Genomic DNA, 24234 nt, shown 5'->3' with positions numbered 1-24234 from the left:
AGCTGTGGTCCATTAGTCCTTTGGACAATCTTTTCCTTGTATCCTGTTCTCTTCATTCTCCCTTGCTCCCGAAGAGGTGAGACCAGTGGAGTATCTTAGATGGCTGCTCACAGGCTTTTAAGACCCCAGAAGCTACCCACTAAGGTGGAATGTAGAACATTGTCTTTATAAACTGTGTTACGCCAATTGAGCTAGATGTTCCCCAAGACCATGGTCCCCACAGCCCTCCGCCCATACGCTGTAATCTTTATGGCAGACTGCCGCATCCTTCTCTCAAGGAGCGGGTGTGGGTTCCAACTGCCAACCGTGTGGTTAGCAGCCAAGAGCTTAGCTACGGTACCATCGGGACTCTTTGATATTTACTATACCTGTACCAAAACCAAACCAAACTCAGTGCCGTCAAGTTGATTCTGACTCACAGTAATCCTAGAGGACAGAGTAGAACTTCCCCATAAGGTTTCTAAGGCTGTTAATCTTCCCAGAAGCAGACTGATACTTACTGTAAAAAAAAAAAAAAAAAAAAAAGAATACCAAACCCATTGCCGTCAAGTCTATTCCAACTCATAGCAACCCTACAGGACAGACTAGAACAGCCTCATTCTGTTTCCAAGGAGGGACTGGTAGATTCGAACTGCCAACCTTTTCGTTAGCAGCCAAGCTCTTAACCATTATGCCACCAGGGCTATTTACTATAGGTTTCCTTAATTCTTATGATTATCATAACTGCTTCTTGGCCAACTGTCAAGATAGAATAGTTTCCTTCACTTTCTGTAATAGAATTGCCAGTAAGATTCAAAATTTTTCTAGAAGTATCTAGGTGATTCTAGATGGGGTGTTATAGGCTTCACGTACCATCTCAGAGGCATCCCGAAGCTCAGACTCTGTGGATTGCTCACGTGGACCTTGATTAACAAGCATCTAGGTGATTCTGGTTTGGGGGGTGTTATAGGCTTCACGTACCATCTCAGAGGCATCCCGAACCTCAGACTCGTGGATTGCTCACATGGACCTTGATTAACAAGCACGTCTGTGAGGCTTGACCAGTTGCTCCATGCCACATCCAGTCGATCAATCCAGACTGAATCCGGTTTAGTATCACTTTTAAACTGATGACAAGAAAAAAGTAAATTTATGATCATCTTCATTTTAGTAAGGTTTGAGAGCAATTGATAGGTTAAGAAATGTTAAGTGGGGTAAAAAGAACAGGTAAGATACAGTTTTACATTATAGATCAAACCAACGATTTGTACAAAAACATTTACCGACAGATGCACGCGGAGCCGTGTCCTATTAAACCACATCCCTTGGACCCTCCGGCTCAAGAAGTGTGATCACTGAGAGAGAAGTTGGGCCATGGTACTCTGAAGAGGGGCATGTTTAAGTGACGTAAGGGGGTGGATGGGTTGTTTTCGAGTATTCTGCAGGTGTCATTTGCCAGCTGGCTCTCTCAGCACTTAGCCCCTCTCCTCTTGTCAGCAGAAAGGTCCCGTTCATTCTTGTATGGGCGCATGTGTTTATGAGAGGGCTTAAAATGGGAAAACTGCTGGCAAAACTGGGAACTGGTTTTAGGTACTACGGGCTTGGGGAATTCAGAAACCCAGTATCAGGGCTTGAGATAGAGAGAGATAGAGAGAGAGAGATAGCTGCCGTCAAGCTGAGCTCACCTCAGGGTGACCTTATGTACAACAGAAGGAAACACTGTCCAGTCCTGTGACATCTTCATGATCGTCAGCATGTTTGAGTCCATGGTTGCGACTAGTGTGCCATCTGTCTCTCTGAGGGTCTCCCTCGCCCCCGCTGGCCCTCTGCTTCCCCAAACATGATGTCCTCCTCCAGTGCTTGATCCCTCCTGATGGTGTTGCCAAAACAAGCGAGTCAGACCGTGTTCTGTTGTGATCCATAAGGTTTTCGTTGGCTGATTTTCATAAGTAGATCACCAGGTCTTTCTTCCTAGACTTAGTCTAGAAGCTCCACTGAAACCTGTCCCCCTTGGGTGATCCTGCTGTATTTCAGTCACCGGTGGCATAGCTTCCAGCATCACAGCGACATGCAAGCCACCACAGTACCACACACTGGTAGATGGGGGGTGTTGGGGCATAGCCACTGATTAACGCAGTGTAGATAGGATCCCAAGAGGAGTGACTAGGACAGGAAGTGGGCATCCCAGCAGCTGAGCACACCACGGCAGATGGGCTCAGAAGGTGGTAGAGAGCAGGGCCCTAGCCTTGCCCCCTTGGAGCCTGTAGGGAGCCAAGAACACTCAAGGCTCCAGAGGAGGAGAGATACTTACCAATCAGGCACCAGAGGAGGTCACACGTGGAGCACTCAGGATGAAGGAAAGGCCACTCACTGAGCTGGAGACCTGTAACTGAACCAGAACTCTGGCTTGAATTTGGGGAATTTACGCTGTATTGTCTTAGGGCCAAATTAGTCCTGGAGGCTGAGATGGGATTAGGCGAAGCTCTTGTGCCCGTGGGCCGGGCCCTTGGTACACACTACACTCAGTCCTTTTTCAGCCGTCCATGCTGAAGTCCAGTGGCTTCTCCTCATTAAATTAGCACCTCATGAAGATGTCTCAGGAAATTTTTCTGAAATCAGCTTTTTCTCCTTCTTTCCATTCTCATGACACATATTCCCAAAATATGAAATGTAAATGTGGTTTCCTCCTCATATGCCCTCCCTCTCTGTGGTAAACCTACTCGTTCCAAGGCAAAGGGGTTGAGAGTTCTGCCAGGTCCCTATAGCACTGAGAAGAAGACCCTGCGTCTTTAGCAAAGTCAAAGCTAGTTGCTGTTGAGTCAGTTCTGACTCAGAACGACCCCATGTGTATCAGAGTAGAACTGTGCTCCGTAAGGTTTTTAATGGCTGGTTTTTTTGGAAGTATATCGCCAGGCCTTTCTTCTGAGGCACCTCTGGGTGGACTTGAACCTCCAGCCTTTAAACTCCAACCTTTTGGTTAGCAGCTGAGCACATTAACCATTTGCACCACCCAGGGCCTCCTTTAGCAAAATACTGACTCATAAGTACTCAGTATTTGCTAAAGGAACCAGAGAGTTAAGTGAACAGGACACAGGGAGGAAGGAGAGGAAAGCAGAGGAGAGGGTAGATCGGAGAGAGAGCAAGAACATGAGTGAATGCGCCTGGCCTCCAAGCTGCTTTTTCCTCCTTTCTAACTTCCTTGAAAGGAACAGCAGCTCAGCCCACTTTCTAGGCCCCTTTGAAGTACTACAAACACCCTCTCATTTATCCCCACAGCAGCCACTTGACATAGCTATTATTTTGCCTCTTGGACAAATTCCCATTTCTCATATCTTTTTTATTTACTCTGTTTGAAATCGAACTAACTGATCTGGATTGAGTAATTTTTCTGCTGATTCATTTGTAAAATCATGAACATATTTCAGGCTACCTTGACTCCACTGAGGCCCAAAGAAACGCAGCTCACTGCTGACAGGCTCCACAGCTCTTTCAGCTCTCCAGGCTGCGGTGAGAACTGCCCCTGCCAGGCGGGAGGGCAGGAGGGCCGAGGCAGCTGTAAGACGTGAGCAGCGAATGCCATAATAGCACTGTCAGGAGAGCAAGGCCCAAATCAGGGCTGAACAACCTGAGTGGCAAAGGGACAACTCAAGGGAAATCAAAGGCTCATGGACAACGTTTTTTTTTCCCGTTTAAACTTAAAATGGCCTTATTGAGTTCCACTGTGTGTACTAGGGGTGGGACGATCAGAGAGGTGTCATGGCTTAGAGAGAGGGGGAGAAAGGGCTGAGGAGAAGCATAGCTCAGCTTATAAATTGTATCCGCTTTAATGTTTTTTAAGACATAAAAGGAAAATCAGAATCACTGTGAATGACTTCTTGTGGACGGGCCGTGTGTGATTCCTTGAAGGAGCCACTGGGCCATTCAAAATACCTTTTTTTTTTTAATTGAATAGAATAGAAAAATGTCAGTGAGAAAAATCAACACTGCTTTTTGGCCTTAAAACATGAATATCTGGGCAAATTTGAGAGTTTGCAGCTCCTGGGTGGCTTTCTGGGAGCCCTGGTAACGCAGTGGTTAAGTGCTCGGCTGTTCGAATCCACCAGCCACTCTTTGGAAACCCTATGGCGCAGTTCTACTCTGTGCTATAGAGTCCCTGTGAGTCGGAATTGACAGGACAGCAACAAGTTTGGTTTTTTTGGGGAGATTAGGACTACTATTTTTATTACTATTACTAAACCAAACCCATTGCTATCAAGTCAATTCTGGCTCATGACAACCCTATGTGTGCAGAGTAGAACTGCTCCGTAGGGTTGTCCTTGGCTGTGATCTTTCAGGAGTAGATCACCTTCTTCTGAGGTGCCTCTGGGTGGCTTTGAACCACGAACCTTTCAGTTAGCAGCCAGTTGATTAACTGTAGTGCTACCCAGGGACTCCATTGCTAGTACTACTATTGTTGGGTGCCATCAAGTCAGTTTGACTCATAGCAACGCCATGTGTGACAGAGTAGAACTGCCCCGTAGGGTTTTCTAGGCTGTAATGTTCACAGAACCAGATCGCCGGGCCTTTCTCTTGTGGAGCCACTGGGTGGGTTTGAACCGCCAACTAATAACAAAAATAATAATAATAATGCCTAACATTTATTGAGCCCTTATTGTGTGCCAGCTACTGTGCTAAGCACTGGTATGCATCACCTCAATCAGTTACCACAGTGATCGTGTGAATACTATGATACTAGGTTATCCAATTTTACACCTGGGGAAGCTGAGGCTCAGGACAGCTACGCCACCTGACAGTTAGTGGCAGGGCCAGGGATTTCCACCTAGACATTCCTACCCCAGATCCGAGATCATAGCCACTAGGCTCATGACGCTAGAATGTGGTTTATCTGTTGGTAAATCCGGATTGCCACGTCTCTGCCTGCCTGAAGCAAGAGTCGAGGGCCGCTAATGCCCACGTAGATAGATTGTCTGCAGTGTGAGGAGCTAGAAGGGGAAAACCACCTGTGTGTCTGCAATAACAGAACTTCCATCTGCTCCAGGTACTTTGCATTCTGTTTAACGAGCGCGTTTCGCCTACAAAATACAGAGCCGGAGCCGACTAGACAGGAACAGTACATTGTAGGCCTCCGTTTTTCTGTTTTGACACCTTCTGGTATGTGCCAAATTAGCAATAAATTCTGAGGAAAGCCTCAGAGGGAAAGCCCCGCCTTCATGCAAACCAAGTGAGACTTTCCAAAGGAGGACTGTTAATTCTCCTCCCATCCCACTCAGCGCTCATGTTGCAGGCTCTTCACCAGACATCCTCTCCATTCAGCTGGAATGGCAATTCACGTTCTCATTTCAGTAATGAAACCAAAACGCATCACCCAGAACACGGAGAAGAACCCAGCGATGGGGGCGCTCTAGAATCAGACTCTTCTGGCCGAACCTCAGTGTCCTCAGCTGTAAACTAGGAATCACTGTATAAAGATAGTAGCTGATAATAAGTACGTACTCGGTGCTGTGTATTGTTGTAAGCAGTTTATATTTCATTAGCTTAATCCTCACAACAACCCTGGAAATAGGTACTGTCATTATCATCCCCATTGTGCAGATGAGAAAACCAAGGTGAAGAAAAGTCCAGAAACTTGCCCAAGGTCAACCATTAACCCAGGCAGCATGGCTCCAGACCCAAGCTTTTAACCCCTCCGTTACACTAGCTGGAGCCCTGGTGGCGCAGTGGTTAAGCGCTCGGCTGCTAACCAAAAAGTCAGCAGTTCCAATCCACCCGCCACTCCTTGGAAACCCTGTGGGGAAGTTCTACTCTGTCCTGTAGGGTCGCTATGAGTCTGACTCGACTCGACGGCAAGGGGGATGATACTACCACCCCACAGCTGGGTGTAATCATCCATGTAAAATGCCTGGCACCACACAGAAGACCTTCAGTAGGCAGTAGTTATTATTTTTATTATGAAGGCAAGTTAATAATTCTTTATTAGTTACAGTCTGTGGCTTCTAGCCAACTCCTTTTTCTACTTGCAGTCTCATCAATAAAAGCTCTAAGCATGTTAGATGATATCGTGGCTGTGTTCACTGTTTCAGATCTCTTCATGTGAGCGCAAGCTACTGGGAAAGAAAAATGGGTAGAAGCTGCTAGATACCATTCCAGCAAAGTGTGAGACTGTTGCAGCCTTGCCAGTCTTTGCTAAAAATACAAAATTTTTCACACACTTTCTATATTTGATCTTTTATTTCATCTATTTCCCTATGTACATATGGCCAAGAAGATTTCTTTTCACATATTTAGCTCTCATTTCCCGCTAATAATGATATGCTTTTTTCTGTACACAGAGATTTGTTTTGTTTTTTAATTTTATTGTGCTTTAGGTGAAAGTTTACATTGTAAATTAGTTTCTCATTCAAAAATTTATACACAAATTGTTTTTTTTATTTAGATTTTTTAAAACTGAACTTTAGATGAAGGTTTACAGGACAAATGAGCTTCTCATTAAACAGTTAGTGTATATATTGTTTTATGACATTGCTTAACAGCCCCACGACATATCAGCACTCTCCATTCTCATCCTTGGGTTCCCTATTACCAGCCTTCCTGTCCCTTCCTGCTTTCTAGTCCTTGTCCCTGGGCTGGTGTGCCCCTTTAGTCTCGTTTTGTCCTATGGGTCTGTCTAATCTTTGGCTGAAAGTTGAACCCCCGGAGTGACTTCATTACTAGGCTAAAAGGGTGTCCGGGGGCCATACTCTTGGGGTTTCTCCAATCTCTGTCAGTACGGTAAGTCTGGTCTTTTTTCTTTTTTCTTTTTTTTTTTTTTTTTTGAGTTAAAATTTTGTTTTACATTTTCCTCCAGCTCTATCTGGGACCCTCTACTGTGATCCCTGTCAGAGCAGTCGGTGGTGGTAGCCGGGCGTCATCTAGTTGTACTGGACTCAGTCTGGTGGAGGCTGTGGTAGTTGTGGTCCGTTAGTCCTTTGGACTAATCTATCCCTTGTGTCTTCAGTTTTCTTCATCCTCCCTTGCTCCTGAAGAGATGAGACCAGTGGAGTATCTTAGATGGCCGCTCACAGGCTGTTAAGACCCCAGACGCTACTCACCAAAGTAGAATGTAGAGTATTTTCTTTATAAACTGTGTCATGCCAGTTGAGCTAGATGGTCCCCACGGCCCTCAGCCCAGTAATTTGGTCCCTAAGGGAGTTTGGATTTGTCCATGGAGCTTCCATGACCTTACCCTGAACAAGTTGTGCTGGCTTCCCCAGTATTGTGTACTGTCTCACCCTTCACCAAAGTTACCACTTATCTATTACCTATTTAGTGTTTTTCCACCCCCACCCCTCCCCTCCCTCATAACCATCAAAGATTGTTTCTTTTTGTGTGTAAACCTTTTCATGAGTTTTTATAGTAGAGGTCTCAAACAATATTTGTCCTTTTGTGATTGACTTATTTCACTCAGCATAATGCCCTCCAGATTCATCCATGTTACACAAATTGTTTTTTTGACCCTGATTGCAATTCCTGCAATATGTCAGGACTCTCCCCTTTTCCCTTTATACCCCGAGTTCCCCGTGTCCATTTGTCCAGCTTTCCTGTCCCTTCCTGCCGTCTTATCTTTGCATTTGGGCACGCGTCACCTATTTGGTCTCCTATACTTGATTGAACTGAGAGTACGGAGAGATAGTTTGTAATAATGGTTAACATTTCTTGTGCATCTACTTCCTGCACATGCCCTATGCTTATACTTCACAAGCATTACCTCATTTATTCCTCACAATGACTCTGTGAGAGAGGATCCATTTCTGCCCCTTTCTTGCAAAGCTCCAAGAGGTTAAGCACCTTGTCCAGCATCTCAGAGTAACTGGCAGAGCTGGAACCAGAAGCCTATGCTCTGACCACTACATACCAAGAACCTTCTGTCTCCTTAACTTCAGCTGGGCCTCTGTTTTAGGCCCATTTCTACCATGAATACATTAACCCATTATTATTTCAAGAAGGGTCAGAGCACTGTCCAGGACAGCTAAGTGAGCCATATCACAGAGCTGACCACGTTGGTTCAGCAGCACGGCAGGGCTGATGAGCTTACCGACTATTCGCCCATTTCCACTGCCTCAGCCTGGTCCAGGCACTATCATCTCTTGCCTGCAACATGGCAGCCACTTCTCACTGACCTTGCTGTTTTCTCTCAGCGTATTCTCCACCCAGCAGCCAGTATGATCATCTTAAAATAGAAATAAAACCTTGTCATGCCCCTGCTTGAAACCCTTCCATAGCTCTCCATCCATGTTTAGAATGAGTATGTTAGTGATCTGATTTACCCATTTACAGGATTATGCTGGCTGCTGTGTGATAAGAGGCCTGTAGGGGGCAAGAGTGAGAGCAGAGAGCAGTTAGGAGGCTACTGCAGTGGTCTAGGTGGAGATGCTGGTGGCTTGACGGGAGGGTAGCAGTGGAGATGGAAAGAGATGGGATATATTGGGAAAAACTATTTGCTGTCAACTCAATTCCAACTCATGGTGACCCCATGATTGTCAGAGGAGAACTGTGCTGCACAGGGCTTTCAGTGGCTGATTTTTCAGAAATAGGTCATCAGGCCTTCCTTCCAGGGCACCTCTGTGTTAACTCGAACCTGCAACCTTTTGGTTAGCTGCCAAGCGTGTTAACCATTTGCACCACCCAGGGACTCCACATTTGAGAAGTAGACCTCGGAAAACTTGGCGGTGATTTGGATTGCGTGTTTTATTGCAGTGTTTTAAAATCTGGTCGGAAATCTTTGTAAAGATCACCCTGGTTTCTCAAGAGCGTGGCCTTCAAAACCAACTGAAATGTAACCAGTATCTATTGACCACCCGCGGTATATGAGAAAATGTGCTAGGAATTCAGAAGGGAGGAAAAGAAGTTCCTTTAACCTCAAGGAGGTCACAGTCTGATAGGAACAATAAATACGAAAACGAGTAAGTTACAGCAGCGTGATAATTGTAAGAGCGAAATGATCTATGTAGCCCAGTAGGTGAGGACCTCAAAGCTAGGGTTTAAACTCAGGAAGAATATCAGTTCTGACACAAGGGTAGCGAGAAGGCATTCCAGGCAGCATGACATGTGCAGAGTTATGGGAGGGAGGGGTTGAACGTTACAGTGTGGTCAGGAGTTACAGATAATACAGTGTGCAAAATCTGAGTCTAGACGGGTAAGCAGGGCAAGGTGATGAAGAGCTCGTTCGGCCAGCCCGAGACACTGGACTGTAAGCTGAGGCTTTCCAAGGTGTATTCGTACCACTGATGCTAAAAACCCAAACCAAACCATTGCCACGCCGGCCCCAAGTGTCTCCGAGCAGAACTGTGTTCTGTACAGTTGTCAGTGGCAGATGTTTCAGAATTAGATCACCAAATCTTTCTTTTAAAGTGCGTCTGGGTGGACTCAAACTGCCAACCTTTTGGTTAACAGCTGAACACTTAACTATTTGCGCCACCCAGGGGTGTCCACTGATGCTACAAGATCATTTTAGTGATGTACAGACAAGCATGTATTAGTTACAAAGTTACATACGTCCTTCATGTGTTACATAATACATAGTTAGTGTATCAAGCCTATAACATAAAGTTTCCTTTCAAAGCAAATTTATTCACGTTAAGTAAGTCAACTTAAAGAAAAACATCAAGTTAATCATAGTGCAAGTGGACAGATGTGGGTCAAATCACGAAAGTAGAATGCAGATGGCCCAAGTTTGGGGCACCCTTCTGTGGGCCTCATGGAAGGAGTCTCAGCAGGGAAAGGATATGATGGGGTGACATGATAGGATTGCAGTTGGTGGGAGCCATCTCATGATGGATGAAATCGTTCTTGTGTCCCTGAAACCAGTTAAGCGGCTCCTGTGTAGTTGTCTGTGGAAACAAAAATGCAGTCTGAGACTGAAATAGTGGAGGTGTGAACTGGAAAGGCCGAGCGGGCTGAAGAACTTTCTAGGAGGTGGTATCGGTGGCACTTGGTGGTTGAGAAATAAGGATGAGGAAGTTGGAAGGACCCAGGATGACTCTGGAAGATGGGAGTTGATTGTTGCCACCAGGCACTCCTAAGAGCCCCTGAAATTTGTCAGTGTAAATTTCAGTTAGTTGCAATCTTCACTGTGTTCCAAAACAGAAATTCTGTCTGATTCTAGGTGAAGTGTGCACTTGAAAATTATCCAGTCAGTTTCTGATGTATAGCAGTCAAAGCCAGTTTCAGAACCTGATCGCTGAATGCATCTCAGCAGGACCAGATCTCCCTGCACTTGGTCCAGTCAAACCTGCACCACCAGCCTGTCTCTGTGATCAATGCCAGCCCTCCATCTAACAATCCGCAATGCCAGTGGCATAATTCATGAGTGAATTAGTAACACTGATCTTAAAACCTCCAGACAGCTTTAAGCTGTGCCTCTGTCTTTCTTAACCTTTCTTTTTGTTTTTCTGTTTTAAACTTTTCTATATAAAGATGAATTTCCATGAACAGAATAACATTTAGGAAGGAAGGAGTAGGCAGAATTTCCTATATTGACTTGAAACTTTCCTCCCTGTGATACATCTGCATTTTCCAGAATTATAGCAAAAAAAAAGTGACGGTTTTCCTGAATGAGCCCTGACTAGACGTGAAAGAACTGGAGTTGTGACATTTAGCACTTTTTTTTTTTTTTTTTTTAACCTTCCTGGTGCAACAGCTTTCAGGAGTTTCCCTACATCCCTCAAAGACTTCTAGCACCTATGCAGGTTAGTTCCCAATGGAGCATTTTCCAAGGTACTTTCTGGAATCACTCAAGGAATCTAAGTCAAGGTTGATGATGGGACACCATTCCTTCTAGAAGCTGAAGTGAACCATGCCCGCTCTTCCTGCGTCTCAACCACATAGCTCCAAGATTTGCTTTCGATCCAAGCCATGCGCACTTCCTTGTTTATGGGTACCAGGCTCCGGGGGAACGCGTGTTAAACGGCACACTCACTCAGGCATTAATGCAGCTCTGGTCTTTTTGCTTTTCCTTAGGTATTTATGGGCCATCGGTAAGAATGTCTGGAAGAGATGGAAGAAAAGGTTTTTTGTATTGGTGCAGGTAACTCTTCAACTCTGATACAAGCATTATGATCCGTTAAATTAAAGATTCAATAGGGTTGACTAATGTTTTGAATTAAGGCATAACTTACATAAAGTACACAAAGCTTCAGCATTTAGCTGAATGAAGTTTTGCATATTGCATACATATCCGTGTAACCACTATTCAGAGGAAGATGCAGACCTTTTCCAGTACCCTAGAGGGCTCCCTGGTGTTCTTTTCCTTTTATTTTAATATCATATCATAATTAAAATGTTACTGCATGCTCATTATTGTTTAATTCTAACAATAGAGAAGTATAGAATTTAGGTGGAGGAAAGTAGATCCCTAGGCCTGCCCCGTCCCCTGGACAGAGATGGAGAACTCCAGAGACGAGAGAGTGTGTGCCAGATTAGGGAGGTGGGGACATGGGAATTGTTCTGTAAGAATCTGGTATTTCTGGAAGCCATCATACAGATTGTCATTAGGAGAAAACATCAGAACGTAGTCGGACTTTTTGCATCTATGTTATTATTTAGTATGTTTGATTCTGAATTACCTGTGGGAGGCACTGCATTCTTCCTGGTGCTTGGGCCTTCTAAACGTCTTAACCAAGCTCCCATAAGTACCTTTAACAGCCTGGAATGTATCTTTCCAGACAAATAACTTTTTTTTTAACCACAGCTAATCAAACTCCTCATTTTGTTGTGCAGCTCGCTTTTTTCACACGGGTGATTGTGGACATTCTTCCACATTTGCACATACAGCCCTGGCTGTAGTGCCTGTAGAGTTTCCTTTCTGATCAGATTTCGAGACTTCCCCAGTTTGGGCTGTCGTTAACAGCGCTGCAAGGAGCACGTGTGTTGGTTATATAGGCACGGATACAGACGGCAGAGATAGATGTTAATAACACACGGCTATTGGTATTCTTAGTTGTCATCCAGTCGATCCCGACTCATGGCAGCCCACACGTGCAGAGTAGAACTTCTCCATAGAGTTTTCAGGAAAGCAGAAATGGCCAGGCCCACCTCCCAGGGCACCTCTGGGTGGATTCAATCCACCCGCCTTTCAGATAGTAGCTGAGCGCTTAGCCATTCACGCCGCCTGGGGAGCCCAGTGACACATCGGTGACATACCAGTAGCATCTTTGCTCTCTTGAGTGTGTCTCTAAAAAAAAAAAAATCCCAGAAATAGTAGTGCATGTCCCTGAAAAGACATTTTTTGGGGTTTGTTTTTGGCATCAGGATTTTTCAGTTTACAAAGGAATTGCCATTGGCTTGTGTTAATCTGCAGGCTCTACTAGAGCAATGAAACTATCATGCAGTTTGAAAAAATTGAATTTAGACTGTTACTGGGTCAATGTATTGGCTATAAGCATTAGAGTGCCGCCAGTTCCAAGACCTCACTGTAAAGCAGCTCCCTCTTAGGTCTCAGGAGCCCTGGTGGTACAGTGGGTAAGGGCTTGGCTGGTAACCAAAAGGTAGGCAGTTCGAATCCACCAGCCACTCCTTGGAGACCCTATGGGGCAGTTCTACTCTGTCCTACAGGGTCGCTGTGAGTTGGAATCAACTCAGTGGCAATGGGTTTGGTTTTTTTTTTTGCTTTTTTTTTTTTTGGTTCTTATGTATCAATGACCTTGAAAGTTCCACCAGCTCTAGCTAAGACTAGACCTTCTACATATAAACCCAGGTCTCTGCTGTGCCGTTAAGGCAAAATGCATCTCTCTGGCTATAAGCAAGAGGCAGTCTTCGCTTTCATTGTCATTATGGGATACAATAGAACTTAAAAGTAAATTAGCCGGAAGGAAAACTTGGGAAGGCTGCCCCCGCAATGTAATCCATGGCCAAACAACAGAAGACATTTCATCCTGAGATACCTTTCCTCAGGCTATCAACTGACCAGTACTTATGCAACACCTGTTTGTGTGGCGCACTGATAAGACATAGAGAAGAACTAAGAGGCCTGTCTCTCGCTTCCAGAAGGGTATCAGAGTCCAGAAGAGTATCAGTTAGAGTTCTTTAGATGCAAACCAAGGAAACAGACTTGGGTAAATTTAGGCAAAAGAAAAATGAACACATTGGGATGCTCTAGAGATGGCTCATCCGACTGTGAAAAAGCTCACCCACCATCCTGGTTAAGAACAGGAGCCAGACCAGTTCAGAGACCCAGGCGGTGAGAGCCTGGCCAGTATCTTCAGTTTTGTCAGAGGACAGAATCGACTCTGACCATTTTCTGTCCTTACATCACTCCTCTCAATGGCCAGAGTTGAGAAGAAGAGAATTGGATTAGCCCAGCTTGGGTCACGCACCCAACTTGTAGCAGGGGCAGAGTGTGGTGCTTTGACTGATACTCTCAGCTGTTTCCAATGCAAAAATCAGGATGCTGTTACCAGAAGGGGAATGGATGATGGGCAAGCAAAAAGAACCGCTGTCCACCCTAAAGACACTACAATGTAGAGGGAGAGACAAGATGTGCCCAAAGAGACGGTGCTGAGTTAGGGGCTGGTTCTCCCCACCTGGTGCTTCTCCTTGCACTTCGCACGGCATCCATCTGAGAATCACGGGTGCGCATCCCTGCCCCCCACCCCCAAACACACCCACCCACCCCAGTGTCTGGCAGAGGCATTCAGGGAAGGTTTGGTGGAAGAGAGAAGGAAAAGGAAGAGAAAGAGCACAGGCAATGCCTCTGATGGTTCTGATAAAGGGGACACGGTGTGCCGGAGAGGAGCTGGTGACAATTTCACAGAAGACGTGGGACAAGGGGAGTCCCCCTCCCCCTCTAACATGGCCAGTGGTTGCTCCACTGGACACATGACCCCTGTCTCATAATTTTCAAAATCACCAAATACTTAGGAGAAGTAGCTGACCTACTGTGGAAAAGATTTTAGGGAGAAAAAAATCTTCAGAGGCTCCTCAGAAGAAAGGCCTGGTGACCTGCTTCGGAAAGGTCACAGCCATTGAACACCCTGTGAAGCACAGTTCTACTCTGACACACATTGGGTCGGAATCAACTCAACAGCAACTGGGGTGTGTGTGTGTGCACGCGCGCGCATGCATGCGTGTGTGTGTGTGCGTGTATGTGTGTGTGGTGTCTGTGTGTGTATGTGTGTGGAGAGTGTGTGTGTCTGTGTGTGGTGGGTGGGTGTGCATGTGTGTGCACACATGTGTGTGCTCGCTCCCTTCTGAACCGTACAAGGGCACAGCCCATCCAAAGATCAGCATCTTTCCTGGAGGGGCAGACGAGAAGATCTACAGGTTTCATGAGATTTGTGAGCAGTCAGCTTTCATGTACACATGATCGCCATCGACATTACGGAACCACTGAGGCGAGCTAGGTGAATCAATCCCCCAGATTAAATGTTCTGGGTTAGCCTGTATTAAATTCCTCCCTTGACAGCCCCTGTGGTCTGTAGAGGTGACGTGACAGCCCCATGACCACAAAGGTCATGAGGAGCTAAGACGAGAATCCAGGGCTTCTGTTTGTATTCTTGTCAATTCATGACAACATCTAAAAGCAATTTTGGTGGCCAACACGGGAAATACTGGGTCATTCCATGATTCTGCTCATTGATGATTCTCCCCTGTGTAAGTAGTTACATTTAGAGGCACTTTATCAAAATGATAAAGAAAAACTCATCTCTTCCAAAACAACCCCAACGCCAACATAGTTGCAGGAGAGAAGTTCGAGGCCACCCATCGTGGCCCCAATTCAGGGGAAGCAGAAATGCCCCAAGTTGTCTGAAGAGAAGGAAGGCGGTCCACTCAGTGCCCGGTGGTGCCCAACAGCTGCATGCAGCGTTGAGCTCAGTGGCTCGGACAGACGATTCTCAGTCTCCCTGTAGCCACCAAACCCTTACACTACGACCAGGGTGCCCAGGTGAAAACAGGGGCACCACACATCTAGAGGGGGCGGAGGAGGTGGGGAAGGGAACAGATCCCCTGAAGGCTGCCCCTCTCCCCAGGCAGCCTCAGCGGGACTTCTGTGGACAACAGTGAGAGACACCAGGGAGCAAGTATATCCAAGTGACTTGCTGTGTTTCTGTTCCTTTCCATTTAGTTGTTAGCTCTCTTGTGGAGTGTATTTTATAGACGGTTGGCAATACCGAATTTCCAATGCAGTTATGGATTCCATTAGATTTATATGCAGGGAAACTCGTTCGAAAACTTCAGAGGGAGAGAACATATCTAACACCAGTCCCCCGACCAATTCAATTCAGTTGTCTCTCTCTCTCTGTCTCAAACACACACCTACACGCACGCACGCATACTCACGCTCTCACACACACAGAGTCCACTTTTTTGTCTGTAATGCGGACCCATTCAGATTCCCCAAGGGGGACATCCTTTCAGTGCCGCTAGCCAGGGCAAAGGGCATCCGCAGAGGGCGCTGAGCCAGAGCAGCCCTTCCCATGTCTCAGGATAACGGCTAAGCTGGTTACACACACGCCCGGAGCCTGCCCCGCTCACTGTGAAGGGAATGAAGCACTTGTAGGGTGTTCTGGTACCACAGACTCAAGAGTCCCTGCACAGTGAGACAGTGTTCTCAAAGTGTGGGCCTCAACCACCTGCATCAGGTGTTATTTAAAATGCAGATTCCAAGGCCCCACCCAGAAGATTCTGCTGCGGTAGGTCTGGAATGTGGCCCAGGAATCTGTATGTTTACCAAGCGCCCTAGGAGATACTGATGCAGGTAGTTCAGGGACCACCCTTGGAGAAACACTGCCTTACAGGTCATTGTCCCTTTTAAAGTGAAGGTTCCTATTCCCTCCTTGGAGTTTATGTTCTCCATGCAGCCAAGCATCCAGAGACCTAAACAGGCGATTATATGCAAATGGCATGACGAAGCCCCCTCAGATGCATTACTTGAGATTCCGGTGTATGCCCTACAAGCAGGGCCACAAACCCTAGCCCAAGGATTGAAGGAAAATGGGTCCATAGCACCCAAGTTAAGAAACTGCTGAATAAACTCATTCTAAACGCCAGGGGCCATGGTAAAGACCAACACACTGATTATTACTTTATTAACTCTAATGGGACTGTCTTAGGCTGGGTTCTCTAGAGAACAAAACCAGTAAAGCATATATATAGAGAGAGATTTACATCAAGTAAATGGCTTACACGGTGGTAGAGGTTGGAATGTCCCAAGTCCATAGGTCAGTCTGGAGGCTTCTCCTGATTCACATAGCTGCAGGGGCTGGCAAACTCCAGATCAGCAGGTTAGAGAGCAGGGCTCTTGCTCATAGGCTGCAAAAATTGACTAATCCCAAGATCAGCAGGCAATACCATAGGTAAGCTGCTAGCTCAAGTCCCAAGAACCAGAGGTCAGATGAACAGGAGCCAGCTGAAGGGTCGAGAGTGAGCAAAAGCCCACAAACTTTGCCAGAATGTCTGCTTATATTGGATGCAGGCCACATGCCAAAACTCCCTTTCAATTGATTGGCCACTCACAGCAGATCCCATCATGGAGGTGATCACATTATATCAAATCTCATCATGGAAGCGATCACAACATCATACGATCGCCAGACTACATCATAACTGCCAAACCGCGGAGACTCATGGCCCAGCCAAGGTGACACACAACATTCACAGGGACCAAACCAGTGCTAATGATACCAGTGCCAATTCCATAGAGTTCCATTTGACATCTGAACTCCCCACCCTTTGGAGGAAGGAAAGCAGGCCCACTCATCACCCTTCCCAGGTAGATGTCTCACATCTTTTTATTTCAAAAGTATTTTTCTTCCATGACCGAAAGACTTCTGGTTAAAATCAGTTCCTGATTGGTCCTTGGCCAAAATATTTCTGAGTTTTTCCCCATTTTAGCACCACATGAGCTATAATACTCTGTGATTCCTCTAAAATGCTAATAATCCCTTATATTTATAAAGTTACTTAAAGTTGACAGAGTGTTTATCCAGCTGATCTTCACAACCTCTTTATACCACAGTGAGGACAAGTTTTATCCCCATTTTACACTGGAAGAAACTGAGATTCAGGGAGGTTATGTGACTTGTTCAAGGTCACCTGGCTTGTGAAATGTGAACACAGGTCTTCTGACTCAAGTACCTTTCATGAGTCCATGCACGTAGGTGAGGCTGGTGCACAGAGATGTATATGTATAGACTGTTCTAGAACACAGGCGCCTTGCATCACATGGAACTATGTCCTGTGCTTCAGATTTCCTAAAGAGTATAACAACAAAAAACTCTGGATGTTCCAGCTTTCAGAAAAGTCACTAAATCTGAAAGGGATAAAATAGTATCTGATAATATAAAATGCCTTGGAATACACCATTAGTCACCTGGGAATACAATATTAAAATAAGTTAACCACAGAAAAATGAATTGTAGTAAGTGTTAAGTAGTTGAGTGATTTATAACTGAATAAATGTTTGTTTTTCCCACTCAACTTCACAATTGCTCTAAAGAGCATTTATATTTATATTCTGGTTACAAAGGACAAAAATCAGCCTAGACTGGCTTCAGTTTTAAAAGGGGAACAATCATATAGGTCAGTGAATTAAATTAGTAATTAACTAAGGAGTTAATTACTACCGGCTTGGCTAAGCCCGGGCCTCAAGCAGTGTCTTCACTACACAGTCTTTCTATTTATAATCTCTTGGCTATGCTTTCCTCCGAGCTGACTTCATCCTCAGGCAGGCTCTCTCCAGATGGTGGATGCAAGCAGTTCAGGGCTGACCACAGCCCAGCAACCTCAGAGAGAGGAAAGCTTCTCTTTTCCAGTAGTTCTACTAGAGCCCCTAGCTGAGCTTTCATTGGTCTAATGTTGTCATGTGCCTATCCCTGCACCAATCACTGCAGTCAAGAAGATGTGAGCTGATTGGCTAGGCCTAGGTCACGTGCTCCACCCAGCCCACCTCCAGCTAGAAGGGTTAGCCCTACACAAAGCACAGGTGCTGAAAGTGGGAAGAGGCTGCTTTCCCAAGGAAAATCAGGATTCAGTTGCCAGAGGAAAATAAATGCTCAGCATGGAAACAGAAGAACCGGCCCCCAGATGTTAGTATCATCGCTATCTACAGATAATAACACTGAGTCCCAAAAAAGTTGGCTGAGTTCCCCAGAGTCATACAGCTAGGAAGAGGATCATACCCAGGTCTGTATAGCTCTAAAACTTGTTCTCGCTGGACCCGCCAAACGGCCTTCATGTCCACGTCAGTCAGAAGTCTGGGAGCTAAACTCAATGGACCCTCGTTCACAACCACATCCCATTAAATATGATGCTTAATCCCCAGAAATGTTGTGCTTTGCATCATGAAAATGTTCTCCATTCTCAGATATGGAGGAGGTCAGTCAGCCAATGCTTTATCAGGAAACCTTCCCCAGCCACCCCAACTAGACTGAATCTCCAAGCTTTCACAGGATCTTTTTGTTGTTAGGTGCCATCAAGTCGGTTCCGCTCATAGCAGCCCTGTGTACAACAGAAGGAAACACTGCCCGGTCCTGTGCCGCCCCCACGATGGTTGCTATGCCTGAGCCCATTGTCGCAGCCACCGTGTCAGTCCGCATCTTACACCTCTGTTTTTAATGCTTATCACTATAAAATAACGCCTTTCTGAGATAATGCTATTAAGGTCTGCCTTCCCCTAGACATGTGGGCAGGAATCATGTCTGATTTTCTATGTCTTTATATTCCCAGCACCACACATGCTACCTAAGTATTTGTTCAATCAATCAATCAATCATCAATCTGCCCTGAGTAAAGAATTCTCTTCTAAAATGTATCTATGTGAACTTTAGGGCTAGTGACCAGGGTTCAGTAACAGTAACAGCTGAGTCATTCTCAGAAAACAGTGGTAAAGATATGGAAGGGGAGGGATTTAGACAAAATGCATTGTGTTGTTAGTTGCATGTCAAAGTATTGTGTAGTCTTCCGTGACTGGCGGGAGTTGGTGAGGGAAGAGGCGGGGATGAGAACAGATGGATCCTCTTCTCTCTTTCTTAGACTCCAGTTACTAGATACAGTTGGAACTCAAGGACTACCTGAGTTCTACAGGTTCTAGACAGTCTGGGCAGTTCCTATGTTAAAATTTGTTGTTGTTGGTTAGGTGCCATCAAGTCGATTCCAATTCGTAGCAACCCGATGTGACAGAGTAGAACTTCCCCCTGGGGTTGTCTAGGCTGTAGTCTCAGTGGAGCAGATAGCCAGGTCTTTTCCCACAGAGCATCTGGGTGGGTTCAAACAGCCATTCTTTCCAGGAGCAGCCAAGCGCTTAACCGTTGTGCCACGAGGGCTCCTCATATGTTAAAATGAAAAAAACCTGTTGCGTCGAATCAATTCCAACTCATAGCGACCCTGTAGGACAGAATAGAACTGCCCCATAGGGTTTCTAAGGAGTAGCTGGTGGATTCGAACTGCTGACCTTTTGGTTCACAGCCGAGCTCTTAACCACTGCACCACCAGGGATCCTATGTTAAAATAGTGGTTCTCAAACTTCAGTGTGCATTAAGAATCACTTAGGAAGATTACGAAAAATGTAGACTCTGAGACCCACCCTCATCTGAGATGCTGATTCGGTTGCTGTGACTCAGATAATTTGCATATTTACAGCCCACTCTCCACCCAGTCTAACAATGGTCACAGTCCACTCTTTGGAAAACCTTGTCTTAGTTGAAATATGTGGCTGGAAGTGAGCTAAGGGATGCTCTACTGAATCTTAGTCCTGGAGTTGGAAGGAGGGCAGTGATGGTTCAGTGACAGAACTCTTGCCCTTCATGCCGGAGACCCGGGTTTGATTCCTGGCCAATGCACCTCATGTGCAGCCACCACCTATCTGTCAGTAGAGGCTTGTGTGTTGCTATGATGATAACAAGATTGGCAAGGAAGAAAGGCCTGGTGATCCACTTCTAAAAATCAGCCAGTGAAACCCCTATGGATCACAACAGTCCAATCTACAGCTAATCACAGAGATGGTGCAGGACCAGGCAGCATTTCACTCCTGGGGTCACCGTGAGTCAGGGCCAATTCAAAGGCAGCTAAGAACGACAGCAAGAATTAGAAAAGGCACTCATGTATCTGAGGTCCAGCCACCGTTTCAACAAAATCTTCAAGACTGTGCCCTTAGAAGTCCCAACAGCCCATTCACACAATTCCATAAGAAGATACATACCAGCGGAAAATCCCAATGATATAAAAAGTCTAGTCCTTTAAGCCCTTCCCTCGAAGTGCACTTTGAGGGGTCTGCTGGCAATTTGAGATCACGCGGTCCCTAGGTTTTCTGTCCGTCTAGTCCAGCCTCTGTAGCACAGGCAGCCAACTTTCTGACTTCTCACTTGTATCCTAGGCATGCCTTTTCACTTGTATTCATGCTGTTATTGTCACAGTTACTGCTGTCTGCTTAACTCTTTATAGAAATACAGTTTGGGTAGAATTCTCCTGTGGTACAGAAACCTGCATTGCCTTGGAAATAGTTTCACTTAGTGAGGTCTTGTGGGAGTTCTACAGAATAATGAAAGCACCCAAATCTTTGCCTTTCCCCCACCCTCTACTCCGTAACCCCTCTGGAAAAGCTGAGGTTCCCCAAACAATTCGCAATGCTTGGAGTCACTCCACGAGAAGTCACTTCTTCTCCTCTCCTTTATTTCCTGAAGTAAGCTGCCAAGTACTAAATTAAAACATTCCTAATGAACCAGACCCAAAACCCACTGCTGTCAAGTCAATTCCGACTCACAGTGAACCCATAGGACAGAGTAGAGCTGCTCCATAGGGTTTCCAAGGCTGTAGATATTTACCGAAGCCAACTGCCACGTCTTTCTCCCGCGGAATGGCTGGTGGGTTCAAACAGCTGACCTTTTAGTTAGCAGCTGAGTGCTTAAACACGGTACCAGCAATGCTCCTTCTAATAAACCAGCTCAAGTTGATCTTAGCCCCAAGCTTCAGCGGGGTGGCCAGGAGAGGGCAGCAGCACACAGCACTCCAAGAAGCAAGCAACTGAAATAGAAAAGGGGAAATGGCAAAGCCCAACCCATGTAGTGACAGTAAATGCATGCAGCTTAAAATAACACCCTCCTGCTGTGGTCTTTGTCTGATCTCAGGTGAGTATGGGCAACTCTCTATTAGTTTGGCTAATCACATTAACCAATGAGATCATGTCAGGTGTTGGCCAAAGAGAGGTAAAAATCACCGCATCAACCCTTCCAGCAGCTTCTGTGATCATGCTGGGGGCCATGGGGTCTCCCTTATCCATAGGACCAGTAACAGGTTGGAAAGGGCTGTCCCTGCGCTTGGAGTAGCATATGTAAATTGTGGGGAAGAGAAACGTCTTTAATGGACTGTGCATCTTGTACTCAACTTTCTAGAACCGATCAGTCTCAATTAGTGAATGCCCACTGTGGTATGATGCAGCGGTTAAAGCACTCGGCTGCTAACCAAAAGGTCGGTAGTTCAAACCCGCCAGCCGCTCCATGGGAGAAAGATGAGGCAGGCTGCTTCTATAAAGATTTACAGCCTTGGAAACCCTATAGGGCAGTTCCACTCTGTCCAATAGGGTCGCTATGAGTCAGAATAGACTTCAAGGCAATGGATTCACTACAGTGTATTTTACTTATGGGGATGGAAATACAACCAAGAAATATGACTCCCTAGCCCTGCCTTGAAAGGACTTATAATCTAGCAGGCAAATACATGGAGGAGGAGAACTCAGTTACTCTATGTTAGAATGTTGGTGCCAGACACAAGGAAATAGCTTACATAGATGCATTTACGGAGTGTTTGCTACGTGCGTGTCACACACTGTATAAGGCCCTTTACCTGCCAGTTAATCCCCCAGCAACAATAAGATGTAGGTATCTTTATCATCCTGACTGTACAGATGAGGACTCAGGGGCTGAAGCAGGTGACAGCTCATCAGAGCTGGGTGGGGCCCCAGGCCTGCCCGACCCCCAAGCTTGCACTCTTAACCCTCCTTTCTAAAGAGGCTGTTACTGATGGTTCTGCTTACTACAAAGTATTAAAACCTTCCTTACACAGCCACTTGTGAAAATATTAGTGATCCGGCCTCATGTTTTCCTTGAAGCCCGTCGTGGCCTTGCAGTGCCGGGAGCTGGTTTTGCCCACCGCATGCGTCAAAAAGAAACCCAAGCTGGGAAGGAAAGTTTTCCTCGGGAACCGACAGAGGGCAGCAGCAGATAAACCAGCCAGAAGTCACTCTTCCGTGGACTCCTCCATCAGGCCTGGGACTCTGCTGCAGGAGATCCACACGGGGCTGGAGCCAGCCAATTTCTTATCTGCATTTTTGAAAAAAGGGCAAATCGTGCCTTGAAAAAGGAGACCGAAATGTGGGGTGAAACATCAGTGGGAAAATGTCTCTTTTAATAAAGGGAAACATGGCATGAGGGACGTGGCACCCTCTTGCTGAGACATTTGATGTCCGTGGATGGTAAAGATGCCCAGGAGCTTTGGCCTGGAGCTGGGAGGTTGCTTGCTCTCCCACAGGCTCCACGCAGACAGGCCAGACGTGGAGACGCTAAGTACGCGTGCGGGGTTGGGATGAGCTACAGAGGGTCCTGGGGGCAGCCTGCAGTGCAAGGGCGGCCCGGCCTGGACAGTGGTGCCACATGTCAGGCAGATGGTGCCTGGGCAGAGTGAGGGCCGCCACGTAGGGGGCCAGGGACAACGGCCATGCCGTCGGGGGCTGAGGGTCACCCTACTGTGACTGGCACCCAGCGATCAAGTGCTCATTGTTTGTGACAGCGTGTCACTCCTGCACTTGTCTGAGATGAAGGAACCAAAAGCACTCCTTCAGTGGGAGGAGGGGGTGGAGAAAAAGACCCCCAAAATGTGTCGGTCAGTGCCATCAGCCTGCAAAAAATAAAATGCTAGTAAAAAAACAAACAAACCAAAAAAAAAGGGCATAAATACATGTGTTTCTTTTCCCTCCCTTAGAACCAGAAAGCCTGCTGTGTCTCTGCAGGTTGACAGTCTCAGCCAGGGCCACAGTAATATTAGACGGAACCATAAGATCACCCACATTCAGCCGGTTTTGACCTACAGAAATAGCAGTTTCTTGTGTTGGTGTTGTTAGGTGCCGTCAAGTCAGTTCTGACTCATAGCAACACTGTGTCCAACAGAACAAAGCACTCCCTGCCCTGTGCTGTGCACACAGTCATTGCTGTTTGAGCCCGTTGCTGCAGCCACTGCGTCAGTCCATCTCCTTGAGGGTCTTCCTCTTTCTTGCTGAGCCTTTGTTTTACCAATTACAATATAAGCAATTTCTTATCGTTTAACCAATTACAGCAATAACAGCACTAACGGTAATAGCTACTTACTAAGTTACTTACAGAAACCAATTCTAAGCGCTTTCCACGTGGGAGCTCATTGGATCCTCACTGTAAGCCACAGTGGAGTTGGTTCTGTGATTATTCCCAGGCTACAGATGAGGTAATAGAGGACCAGAGAGGTTAAGTAACTTGCTCAAAGTCACACAGCCAAGAGGTGGCAAAACTCAATTTGAACCCACCTACTGAGTCCAGGGCCTCAAGGGAGAGGATGTGGTTGAATGGGGAGGCCTCTTGGGGAAGACTTCTTGGGGCTTTTCTAAGGGACCCACCTCACAATCTGTGGTTTGCCTCCCCAGGTCAGTCAGTACACATTTGCCATGTGCAGTTACCGGGAGAAAAAAGCAGAGCCCCAGGAGCTTCTACAGCTGGATGGCTACACCGTGGATTACACCGACCCCCAGCCAGGTACCCGCCCACCCTCAAGGCCCTGAACCCACAAGACTCTCCACCTCCCTGAGTCAACAGTCAACTAACATCTGTTGAGCACTCACTCTGTGCCAGGCACTAAGTTATTGGCATTTCATGGGTGACCGTGACAGCCATCGTCCCTGTTCTTATAGAGTTTCCATGCCGGTAGATTCAAAACCATGTAGATCGAAGTCCTTGGTTTTACGCAAGGGATCCACTGGTTTAACTGCAAAAAGAATCTGTAGGATACTTTTCCTTTACCTGCCTGTGTAAGGGGATAGCCACATGCCTACATCAGGTATGTACTCACCTCAGAAAGCTGAAAAGTCAGCCTCTGACAACGAAGTCCTGTACGTAAACGGGGGTGACGTGTGTGTGTGCGTGCATGTGTGTGTTTTGTTTGTCCCCAGCGATGTGTGGGCTTGACAGCTAACGTGTGTGTGAGACCAGGTGAGGCTGCCTTGTACATCCACATCTCCTCGCTGTAACTCACGAGCTAATAAGGTTA

At 46.3% G+C, this 24234-nt stretch overlaps 1 protein-coding gene across 1 annotated transcript in view; it reads left to right on the top strand.

The window, feature by feature from the left end:
• The window catches only part of CADPS (calcium dependent secretion activator), a 548960-nt gene that overhangs the window by 351095 nt on the left and 173631 nt on the right, over positions 1-24234 (top strand). Inside the window, 2 exon segments of the mRNA XM_023727714.1 lie at positions 10975-11041; positions 23615-23723. Coding sequence (XP_023583482.1) covers positions 10975-11041; positions 23615-23723 — 176 coding nt within the window.

The sequence above is a fragment of the Trichechus manatus genome, unplaced genomic scaffold (assembly GCF_000243295.1).
Source record: "Trichechus manatus latirostris isolate Lorelei unplaced genomic scaffold, TriManLat1.0 scaffold00001, whole genome shotgun sequence".
Taxonomy (NCBI): Eukaryota; Metazoa; Chordata; class Mammalia; order Sirenia; family Trichechidae; genus Trichechus; species Trichechus manatus.
The sequence above is the reverse complement of the archived record's forward strand: the minus strand, read 5'-3'. Positions and strand labels throughout refer to the sequence as shown.